This window comes from Narcine bancroftii, chromosome 6, assembly GCF_036971445.1.
Source record: "Narcine bancroftii isolate sNarBan1 chromosome 6, sNarBan1.hap1, whole genome shotgun sequence".
NCBI lineage: Eukaryota > Metazoa > Chordata > Chondrichthyes > Torpediniformes > Narcinidae > Narcine > Narcine bancroftii.
This window is the reverse complement of record NC_091474.1, coordinates 51419327-51431366: the sequence shown is the minus strand read 5'-3', so window position 1 is coordinate 51431366 and position 12040 is coordinate 51419327. Positions and strand designations below refer to the sequence as shown.

General features: G+C 45.9%; 1 protein-coding gene across 6 annotated transcripts in view; it reads left to right on the top strand.

The window, feature by feature from the left end:
* Nucleotides 1-12040, top strand: part of LOC138736086 (linker for activation of T-cells family member 2-like) — a 125918-nt gene that overhangs the window by 108424 nt on the left and 5454 nt on the right. For 5 of the 6 annotated variants that reach the window (XM_069884980.1, XM_069884982.1, XM_069884979.1 and 2 more), the window contains 4 exons: nucleotides 868-926; nucleotides 7392-7451; nucleotides 7540-7608; nucleotides 11205-11289. In XM_069884980.1, the coding sequence (XP_069741081.1) occupies nucleotides 868-926; nucleotides 7392-7451; nucleotides 7540-7608; nucleotides 11205-11287 (271 nt within the window). In that variant the 3' untranslated portion in view covers nucleotides 11288-11289. Of the gene's footprint in view, nucleotides 1-867; nucleotides 927-7391; nucleotides 7452-7539; nucleotides 7609-11204; nucleotides 11290-11750; nucleotides 11820-12040 lie in introns of all 6 variants that reach the window. The other variant, XR_011340084.1, reaches the window with a different exon arrangement.

Sequence of the window (12040 nt, the reverse complement as noted above, 5' to 3'; positions counted from 1 at the left end):
CGTTATGTATTTCTTGGCCACCGCCAAGGTACCTTTTACAAATAGAATTTGGTGTTTGGACATGCTCAGACTCGCGTCCATAATATTCCCCAACAGGAACTGCGCGGGGTCCTGTGGATACTCCACCTCTCCCTGTAATTGTTTTCCAAAATGTCCCCTAACTCTACCTAGAAGGCTCTCACCTTGGTGCATAGTCAGGTTGAGTGCATGAAGTTTCCTGTCTCTAAATCACTATCTAAAACACTATTGTGAGATTTTTGGTTTGACCTTGTGTAATTTTTGTGGCGTAAGATAGAATCGTACTGCACCAGCCTACATCTGGCATTAATGACCGCCGTCATGCTGTCCTGGAACAGGTCAAACCAGCATTGTTACTCAATTATTGTTTCTAAGTCTGGCTCCCATCTTGGCCTCGATTTACAATTTTGGGCCCTCATTTTGGACAGGCACTTGTCGGGTTTTTGGTCATTGAGTATTTCTGAATTTTGAGCTGGTCATACTGCGCAAAAGCCTGTTTAGCCCTGGCCTGTGCCAAACATCATTCACCCATTTACACTCCACATCCAATCCACATTCTCCCACCCCCACCCCAGATTCTACACATTAGCGGCAATTCACAGTGGCCACTTAGTCTGCCACCTTTGGAGTTTGTGAAGAAACCAGAGGACCTGGAGAAAACTCACGTAGTCACCGTGTGGGGTGGGGGGGACACAGAAATTCCACATTGGACAGGAGTCAACGTCAGGTGTGGGCCTGTGAGGCAGCGGCACTTCCCGCTGCACCAGTCCTGCGTCCCCCCCCCACCCCACTCTCCTTAAGACCGAGTGATTTTGTTGTTCAATCTCAACCTTGTATTGTTTCTGGCAGAAACCCATTGTCTGAAGACTACTACTGCTCTCCTCGGAAGTGTTCTAAATCCGCGGATGGTAAGTGTCCAGTAGCTGGAATCCACTTGCATGCCTGGCTGCAAGTGTAATTGTTGCGTGACATCAACACAGCTGCAAGACAAATTCAGGCTGTCAGAAAAGCAGATGTGGGTGTGATGCCGGGGAGTTCCCCTTCTGCTAAGCCTAGCAGAGCTGTGAAAGACTGAGTTCTGCAGCCAAACCCTGCTTGCGAGATAGCTCAGAGGAAGCGTGGTGGTGGTTGTTGAGTGTTGAGAAACACAGCATCTGGTGTGCACAAAAGGATGAGAAGTTGGAAGTTGTGGTCAGCAAATGACCTGGACCCTCATCAGTGTAACCCTCACAAGTCAAAACCATACAGCACAGAGGCAGACCCTTTGGCCCAAATCATCCATGCTGGCCAAGTCACCTACCTTTATTGGGCAAATACAAAAGCTGCACATGTGAGAATCGTGAGGCGGCCCCAGTGAGCAGGGTTCGAATCCCATGCTGTTTGTAAGGAGTTTGTAAGTTCTCCCTGTGTATGTGTGAGTTTTCCCCGGGGGCTTTAGTTTCCTCCCACCCTTTGAAATGTGCCAGGGGTGTAGGTTAATGAGTGTAAATTGGGTGGCACTGGCTCGAGGGCCAAAGTGGCCTGTTACCGTGCTGTATGTCTAAATTTTAAAAATATAAAATTCAAACAACAAGAAGCTGGAGGGACGAGGCGTCCACAGAGAGAAATAGTCAGTCATACAACCATTTTCACAGGTAGAACCACCTGCTGGAGGAATTCAGCAGCAGCGGAAGATGAAGGAGTTGTCAACATTTGGGCGGCACGGTGGGCGAAGCAGTCAGTGTGTCTCTCTTACAGCGCCAGCGATTGGGACCAGGGTTTGAATCCCACCCCGTCTGTAAGGAGTTTGCATGTTCTCCCCATGTTTGCGTGGGTTTCCCCCAGGGGCTACAGATTCCTCCCACTGTTCAAAACGTACCGGGGGTTGTAGGTTAATTGGGCAGCATGGAGTCGTGGGCCAAAAGGGCCAGTTAAAATTTCAGACCGAACCCCTTCATCAGACTCAAAACAGTGACTGTACTTTAACTCCCTCTGACACTGCACAGCCCACGGTGTTCCACCAATGGATTGTGATTTTGGCTCCAGATTCCAGCATCTACAGACTCATTTGGAAAGGTTAAGGAATGTGAGCCAAACGCAGACAAAATTGAACTGGCGGGGGTGAACCAGAGGCCGGATGAACCCAGCAGGTTAGGCTGCGCCCTTGGGTAGAAATGGTCAGCCAATGAGTATCAATAATAAGCCACAACCCTAATCATTGACTGACTATTTCTATCCGTGGACACCATGTCCCTCCAGCTTCTTATTGTTTGAATTTTAATTATTTTAAATTTTGACATACAGCATGGTAACAGGCCATTTCAGCCCACAAGCCTGTGCCACCCAATTTACACCCCAATGACCTTCACCCCCAGTGGGACGAAACCAGAGCTCCCGGGGAAAACCCACGCAGATGTGGGGAGAACGAACAAACTCCTTACAGACAGCGCGGGATTCGAACCCCAGTCCAAAGCACTGGTGCTGTAACAGTGTTGCACTAACCATTATGCCAACCATGATACCCTAAATTACTAACGTATTGAAACTAGTGTGCATATCACCACCTAACAGCCTGAATACGTCTGGGATTCTCTGATCTCGGAAGCTAAGCAGGCTCAGGCCTGGCCAGTACTTGGAGGGGAGACCGCTTCGGAACACCGGGTGATATGGGTTTCTGTGGGGGGCGCTGGACAAAGCGGCGACTCTCTGTCTGCCTTACAGTAGTCAAAGGTTAAAGAGTTTCATATATGTTATATTCTAAATGTAGTATTACGATCCAATAATGGAATCTTTACACTTTCATGTCAACAGCATCTAAAGTGAATAGGTGACCTCTCACCTGTTAGCCTGTACACCTCACCCTGCCCCTTCCTCCCTCCTCTCCATTTTGCTCATACCTTGATGGAGGGACCACGTACGAAATGTGGGTTACCCTTGACTTGCTGAGTTCCTCTGGCACTTTTGTCTACATGTTGTGTTGGGCATCTTACACACAGGATGGTTCTGTTGTGATGCTTCTGTCTCATCCAAAACCAATCTCTCAGGAGATACAAAACTGAGGTTGGCCAAAGGAATTGTTTGGAAATTTCACTCTGAACCCACCCAGTGACTAAACCTAACACATTCTTGTCTAACTTATTTGGATTACCTGCCCTCTGAGGGAGGTATTTGTCTCAGACCGAAATGTGTACAGACCTCACTAGAGATTTGCATCCATTGCATTGTTCAACAGTCTTTTCAAAGATACCCATTACTTTCAGAGTGAATATGAAATATTCCTGTGAGGATAATTGTCCTTTTGACATATTGTTTATCAACATGTGAATATTTCTGCTGCTTGGGCGGACCCAGGGAGAGTGGGGATAAGGTGTCATTCTGCAGGTGGGGCAGGATGAAGGTGAATTGAAATGGGTCCAGGGTCTCTAGGTGGGCCATTTTGATGTGTTCCACCACCAGACGCTCAAAGCATTTGATAATGCCCAGTCAGTGCTACTGGGCAGCTGTAATTGAGGCCTGTTACTGTCGCCTTCTTTGGTATCAAGATAATGGTGGCTGTCCTGAAGCCTGTGGGGATGATAGACTGCTGCAGTGACATGTTGAAGATATCCATAAGGACCTCTGAAAGTCACCCTGTGAAGGCAGAGGGTGGTTGTCGATGGCTCGTATTCTGCGTGGAGGTCAGTGACCACCAGTTTTCCGCAGGGATCTGTTCTGGAACCCCTCCTCTTGTGATTTTTATTAATGACCTGGATGAGGAAGTGGAAAAGTGGGTTAATAAGCTTGTGGATGACATGGAAGTTTGGGATAGAGTGGAGGAAGTAGCGGGACATTCATAGGATGCACAGCTAGGCTGAGAAGTGGCAGATGCAGTTTAATGCAGAGAAATGTGAAGTGGTTCACTTCCATAGGTCACATTTGAAGGCGGAATACATGTTAATGGGCAGTGTGGAAGATCTGAGAGATCTCAAAGCTGAGTCATGGGTTGATAGAGTTGGCCTTCATTAATGATGGGATTGAGTTCAAGAGCCGTGAGGTAATGTTTTCAGCCATATCAGATCTTCATTCAACCCTTCTTGGAATATTGTGTTCCAGTTCTGGTCACCTAACTGCAGGAAGGATGTGGTTGCTTCAGAGAGGGTGCAGAGGAGATTTGCAAGGATGTTGCATGGATCGAAAGATTATCCCTTATGAGGATAGATTTAATGAACTTGGCCTATTCCCTTTGGAGTGATGGAGGAAGAGGAGTGACCTGATAGAGATGATGAGAGGCATTGATCATGTGCATGGCCAGAGGCTTTTTTTCCAGGGGGCATAGTTTTAAAGTGCTTGGGAGTGAGTACAGGGAGTAGGAGGTAAATTTTCCATACAGAGAGTGGTGGGTTCATGGAATGTGGGGGTGGGGGCAGGTACTAAGAAACTATTAGACAGGTACATTAATCTGAGAAAGATGGAGAATTACATAATAGGGAAATTCTAGGCAGTTGGTGGAGTAGGTTATTAGGTGGGCCAAAGGGCCCACTGTGCTGCAGATTTCTATGTTCTATGTAAAAATAACATTGGTCATCTCTGCTCAATGCTGATATACCGGGCACTGCCATTAGATGGCGAGCTAACCATCCCCAAAGCAGCTCCTCCACAAGAGCAGCCAGTGCCCACTTCAAAGATCTCAGTGGGACGCAACATCTTAAGGTTCGGCATTTGACACGTGTCTCCTTGGTTCCATTCCAACACTTGCTGCCTGCTACAAATCTCCAGCCCTCTGCAATGATGAGAAATGACCTGACAACATCTTTAAAAAAAGTGAAGGCCCCTGGAACAGGCAAAGTACTGAAATCCAGAAGAATATTTCTGTCATAAATCCAAGACCTTTTCTCCCTCATCTGGGAAGAAGCAGGGATGCCAGGGGGATCTAGAAGAAACTGCAGTCCTCACCCTTCCCAAGAAAGAAGGCAAGGTCGATTGTGGTAACTGCAGAGGGATCTCCCTGCTTCCTGTCCTCAGTCACCTCCTCCAGTGGTCAGAGAGCTGCCCCAAGTTGGTGTGCGGATTCTGTCCATCTTGTGCCAATGTAGATATGAACATTGCCCGAGTAAACCAACAAGAGCATTGACCATCATCCTCTCAGTTCTCAGAACCTTGCAGCACAGTTGGCCTAACGGTTAGTGCAATGTGTTTTTTTACAGCGCTGGTGATTGGGACTGGGGTTCAAATCCCACGCTGTCTATAAGAATGTTCTCCCCGTGTCTACGTGGATTTTCCCCGGGGGCTCCAGTTTTCTCCCTCTGTTCGAAGCATTCCGGGGGAGGGGTGGGTTGTAGGTTAATTGGGCTGAATGGGCCCTGTTACTCTGCTGTACGTCGGCAACACAATGTGTATAAATCTGTGAATCTATCCATCAGCTTAGTAGCAGACTGGATCTCTCCTGTTACAGCTCTGCACCTCATTTGCCACCAACTTCTGCTGGACTGAGATGAATCGACAGTGGGTGTAGGCTTTACACCTTCATTGCCAAAAGCAGATGAACTGCAATGTGTGGATGGTGCGACTATGTGAATATAGGAAAGAGGAGCAGGAGAAACCATTCACTGACATCTGTGGGTTCTACCAATAAGTAACATCCGTTTGCTGATCTTATCCCACATCCCCTGATTCCCTCAATATCCAAAGATTTATTAATCTTTCCTTTCAATGTACTCTTGTAGCTCTTGGATAGAGATTGAACAGATCGTTATCATTAACGAGGAGAAATTTCCTCTAATCTGTGTACTGCGCTGTGGGCCGTAAACATTGTAGCACGATCAATAACCACAAGCAGACTTGAAGCGGGTGATTAAAGGCTTTAATAACCTGAAACAACAGGCACATCTTCACAAGCTGCTGGCCTGGTTCCAAGGCTGGTATGAAAGGAGGAGACTAGCGCAACTCACCTTTTACTGGGGAATTTTATGGGGAGGAGTAACAGAGTCGGAGTTGGGTCAGCCTGTAGAGTATACACGCAATGCCATGTGGCACAACATTCACCCCTTCTTTTTCGAAGAAGTCCGATGGGGTGAAGTGTGACTGAGTCCATTGTTACCATTTATGGCACACAGATCCAGCTGGTCCAGTAGCTTTATCTGCTGCTGTGATCGTTGCAGTTCCGGTCGCTTAGTTGTCTGCTCCTGCAGTGACCTGTAGAGGAGGCTGAATGTCTGTGGGGCTGAACTGTATTAGTCCGAACTGGTTCAGGGGGGCCGTGGGGATATTTGGGGTTCATTTCATGGTTGTAGGAGTGATGGAGCATGACAAGCAGCTTGAAGTTTTTATACTTCGTGCCCCTCACACTTAGGGTCACCTGTGGATTTCTGTGGGTTGGGATTTTGACACTAGCGCTAGTGTCACAAAGGCAGCCCGTGACACAACCGTTTACCTCTATGTCCATCACGGATTGTGCCATTTGGTGTGGCCTGTTCTAGTCCAGAGCAATTTAGGCCAGAGTCAATTCACTCTCCACATCGCTGCTGCTGCAGTGTGGCGGTGACTGCTACCAAGACAGCCGTCCTGGACATGCAGAATATGACTGCCCCCAAGGATCGCATGCAGTGGGGTCCGGAAATGACGTCGACCCGTGTCGTCTTCTTCCTGTTACCGCCGTTTGGTTCCTTGCTGCTGGATATGATGCTGGAAGTCAATCGTTCCAAGATAGCAACATTGGCCGCAGCCCGTACATGATGCTGCTAGAGGAAGGCATACCTCAGCGTAGTGACCCATCCTCTGGCAGTTTGAGCACATCACGCTACTGACCGATCAGTATGTCCGGGGGTGCTTAGACTGGCCATAGTAGTTGCACCTTGTGCGCTCCTTGGTGGCAGCAGCTGTTAGGGATCCCACGTCCCAAGATAGTGGTGCCTATGCTTCCCACCTGGTGGCCTGATCCTACTGACCTGCACTCAGTCCATAGCCCTCCATAACACTGGCAGATAGGATCTCTGGAATCTCCCTCCCCCCCCCCCATTGACATAATCTGAAGAGGGTATGCAAAATCATTGAGGATCCCTTTCACCTCACACACAGCATCTTTCAGCTGCTCCCATCGGGGAAGAGATACAGGAGTATCAGAGCTAGCCCCACCAGGCTGAGGAACAGCTTCTTCCTACGGGCAGCGAGAATGCTGAACAACCAAAGGAGCTGCCCCCATTGACCATCCGAGATAATATTTATCTATTTGCCTATATGAATACTTGTCCTGCATGTGTATTGCTTGTCTGTTGGTGTATTACATCTGGTTGTGTGTCTGCGTGTTTTGCACCGAGGACCGGAGAACGCTGTTTCATTGGGTTATACTTGGACAATCAGATGACAATAAACTTGAATTGCATTTTCATAACATCTGCTGATTTTCTTTTTGCATGAAGATGATGATTCGAACTCATATGAAAACGTACAGATTAATAAAGTTGAAAGTCAGACATCTGGTAGGTGGAACATGTGGTACCTGGAAGCATTCAACATATGAAATGCTCGGGAAGTCTCTGCTTACATCTGTACTGTTTCTCTTTGCAGTAAACTCAGGAGGGAGCTATGAGAACTGTGAATTTGTTATGAAGTGGGGGCTTCAGGAGAAACCAGAAGGTAAGGAGTGTGGTTGCAGTGAACCATAGACGTCAGCCCTCTGATGTTACCTTGTGGGCTTGGAGTTACAGTACCACAAGTTGGTAACCTTATCGGAGTGTGTAAGACTTTAAACAAACAGCTGTGGGTTAGGAATTAATTGAAAGTTGTTTGATGATATTTGTGGTGTTCAAAGGGAGGAAGGGTGTTCCCCTCCTGAAGAAAAATAGAGAGGGATTTTTGAATAGCTTCCCTAAAACATAGAACATTACAGAACAGTTCAGGCCCTTTAGCCCTTGATGTTGAGCTGACTTGTATATTCCCACCAAAAAAAAACGAAACCCTCCCTCTACTCTGTAACCTGTTTTTCTTCCATCCCTGTGCCTGTCTAAGATTCCCTTAAATGCCCCAAATGTTCCAGCCTCCACCACCATTCCTGGCAAGGCATTCCAGGCACCCACAACTCTCTGTGGAAAAAGAAAACATAGCCCTGATGACTCCCCTAAACTTCCCTACCTCCTCTTTGTACAGAGGTTTCAGATTTATTTCGAGGGCCATTCTGCTCAGATGACAGAGAGCCCGACAAGCTCTAGTAACGCTGGTTTTCTGCCACATCCCCAAGTTGTGCACGTTGGTGGATTGATCGGCAAGTGTGTGGATGAGTAGCAGAATCTAGGTACAGTTGATGGGGAGTGTGGAGAGAGTTAAATGGAATTGGTACAATTATAGTCTAGACCTGGTGGGCCAAATGTCTCAATTCCACATTGAACTCCTCAACTTTTAGTCAATAATTTATCCATTTGCCCTCCTGCATGTACATTGACAGGGCTTCAATTTGTCCCATGCTTTAGTCTCACCTACTGCTCCAACATTAAAGCAAGGGGACATGAAGTTGAAATCAGGAAGCACTTCTCCAGATTTCCATTGCTGTTTGCTCTTGCTGTCCCTTTGTGAAAGGGGTTTAAAGGGATAGGAAATAGTGGCAGGTCAATGGAATGACCGAGATTAATCATTGGGCTGCTGCCAATGTTAGAATATAGAACATTACAGTGCAGTACAGGCCCTTCGGCCCACAATGTTGTACCAACATGTAGAAACCTGTACAATCTAAACCTTCTCTACCTCACACACATAACCCTCTACTTTTCTTGCATCCAGAACACTGTGCAAGTACATCCTCCACCTTGCCTGCGTTTTTCCCCAAGATCATGTGGCCCAATTTACTCTCCCATGTTCCTGCCTCATCCCATCATAATTATCCCTTCCTCAATTGCCCATTTTCTACTTTTTATAACCTATAAAGTCAGGGAGTTGTGGTCACTGTCACCAGAATGCTCCCCCAACAAGAGATCAGTCACCTGACCAGGTTCATTCCTCAGTACTGATCCACTATGGCCTCTTCTCTAGTCGGCTGGTCCACATACTTTGAACACACCAGACAAATTCTGCCCCATCAATTCTCATGCCAGTCAGTATTTGGGAAGTTGAAATCTCCCAGAACAACAACCCTGTTCTTTTTTAACCATTCCAAAATCTGCCTACTGTTCTGCTCAGTGCCCCGAGGGGGATGATATCGACCACTCTCAATAGATTGATTGCTCCCTTCCTGTTTCTGAATTCAATCCACACTGACCCAGTAGGCACTCCCTCCACAACACCCTCCCTTTTTGCAGCTGTGATACTATCCCTGATTAGTAATGCTAGTTCCCAGTTCCTAACCCCCCACCCCATTCCTTTTGAAAGATCTAAACTGCAGAACCTGCAACAGCCAAGTCTCTGTAATGGCCACAACATCATAATTCCATGTGCTGATCCATGCTCTAAATCAGTGGTTCTCAACCTTTTTCTTTCCACTCACATCCCACTTTAAGTATTCCCTATGCCATCAGTGCTCTGTGATTAGTTAAGGGATTGCTTAAGGTGGTATCTGGGTAGAAAGAAAAAGTTTGAAAACCACTGTTTTAATCATATCTCATTGACTCGTTATGTGGATGTGGTATATCTGGACTTCAGTAAGGCATTTGATAAAGTTCCGCAAAGAAGACTAGCATACAAACTTAAAAAGTCTGGTTTAGGAGGTATGGTATTAAGGTGGATAGAGAATTGGTTGATGTACAGGAAGCAAAGAGTAGGAATAAATGGGTTCTTTTCAGAATGGCAACCAGTGGCTAGTGGGGTACTGCAGGGCTCTGTGCTGGGGCCACAGTTGTTTACAATATATATCAACGACTTAAATGTGGGAATAGATAGCAATATCTCAAAATTTACAGATGACACGAAGTTGGGTAGCGGGGGACGCTAGGAGGATGCAGAGTGATTTGGACAAGTTAGGCGAGTAGGCCAAGTCGTGGAAGATGCAATATAATGTGGATAAATGTGAGGTTATCCACTTTGGAGGTAAGAACAGGAAAGAGGACGATTATCTAAATGGTATCTGTTTAGGAAAAGGGGAGATGCAGAGAGACTTGGGTGTTGCTGTGCATCAGTTGTTGAAAGTGGACCTGCAGGTGCAGCAGGCAGTGAGGAGGGCGAATGGTATGTTGGTGTTCATAGCGAGAGGATTTGAGTCCAGGAATAGGGAGATCCTGCTGCAGCCTTATAGGGACTTGGTGAGACCACATCTGGAGTACTGCGTGCAGTTTTGGTCTCCTTATCTGAGGAAGGACAGCCTCGCCATGGAGGGGGTGCAGAGAAGATTCACTAGACTGATACCAGGGATGGAAGGACTTGCATATGAATAAAATTTGGATAGACTAGGCTTGTATTTGGAATTTAGAAGATTGAGGGGAGATCTTATAGAAACATATTAAATTTTTAAGGGTTTAGACAGACTAGATGCAGGTAGGTTGTTTCCAATGCTGGGAAAAATCAGAACCAGGGGTCACTGTTTATGGATAAGGGGGAAGTTTTTTAGGACTGAGATGAGGGAAAATTTCTTCTCTCAGAGGGTGGTGGTTCTGTGGAATTCTTTGCCACAGGAAGTAGTTGAGGCCGGTTCCTTGTCAATATCTAAGAGAAGGTTAGATTTGGCCCTTGTGGCTAAGGGGATCAGGGGGCATGGGGAGAAGGCAGGAACTGGGTACTGATCAGCCATGATTATATTGAATGGTAGTGTAAGCTTGAAGGGCCAAATGGCCTACTCCTGTACCTATGTTTCTATGTTTCATAACTCCAAAGGAAATGGGCCAATGACCATTTTTCTCAAGCAAAATATTTCAGTAACAATTGAGTCTAGAACAAAGATTCTCAACCATCCCCTTCCACCCACATCCCATCTTCAGCAAACTCTTACTGATCACAGAGTACCAATGGCATAGGGATTACTTAAAGTGGGATGTGAGTGGAAAGAAAAAGGTTGAGAACCACTGATCTAAACGCATCTCCTTTATTCCTAACATTTCTTGCATTGAAGTAAATACATTCAATCCTTTCAACTGACTACATTTATGCACCCTCAGTAGCTGATCCTTCCATACAGACACACTACACGTTGTATCAACTGTGCGTCCCTAAACCAGTCACTATTCAAGGGTTCATCATGGTTCATATTAAGAAAAGCATGAAAGGAAGTGCCCAAAACATCAAACTCCCTAACTGAATGTACTTTCAACCTTCAGAGAGGTCGGATGAAAAGGATGAGGATGAGGATGAGGATGAAGAACCTGATTATGTCAACACTGTTCCTTGTCCATCTCTGTAAAGGTAAGAGTTGCTCAGAATTTGACCGGGAACAGGAAGACTCCAATGATCTGAGTATTTGGAAATCCCAATGACTTGTTTAGTCCTCCCCTACAACTCACCAAGATCCCTTTACATTTAATTGATTCATTGAGAAAGATAGCTTAATACTGTGCAATTTTTTAAATAAAAGATGAGTATTGGAATATGAATAGAGCTATCATCTAATAGCCCAGAAAATCTGCCAAGTGGGTGGGTGTCAGATTATTGGAGTTTTACTGATTCATTCTGTTCTATGTAAATGAGCATCACTGCAGTGAGGGAAAGGTATTATAAGAACTGAACAAAAAGCAAGGGAGAAATTTCTCCTTCAGCTCCACATTTGCTGACTTGTAGATCATTACAGTGCCCAATGCAACCGATTTGAAACTAGGAAGCTGTGGCACAACTGTGGCCCTCGAAGAAACATTCAGCTTTTTTTTCAGATACCCGTTGAAGCCCAGTGGGAACTGCACAATACTTGGAACCAAGGAACAACAGACTCAAGAGTTAAGGTCATCTGCAGATTGTAGTTTTTCACAAAAATGCTGGAGAAACTCATGAAATCGTGCAGCCTTCTTTATGGAGCAAAGATAAAGATACGTAAATAATGTTTCGGCAAGGCTCAGTCAGAGACTTATTCAAGGACTGTTACTTGGCACATTACTAACTTTTTCCTTCAATGCACAGTTTGTTTACATTTCTCTCTTTTGTATATTTATCTTTTTTTTAAATA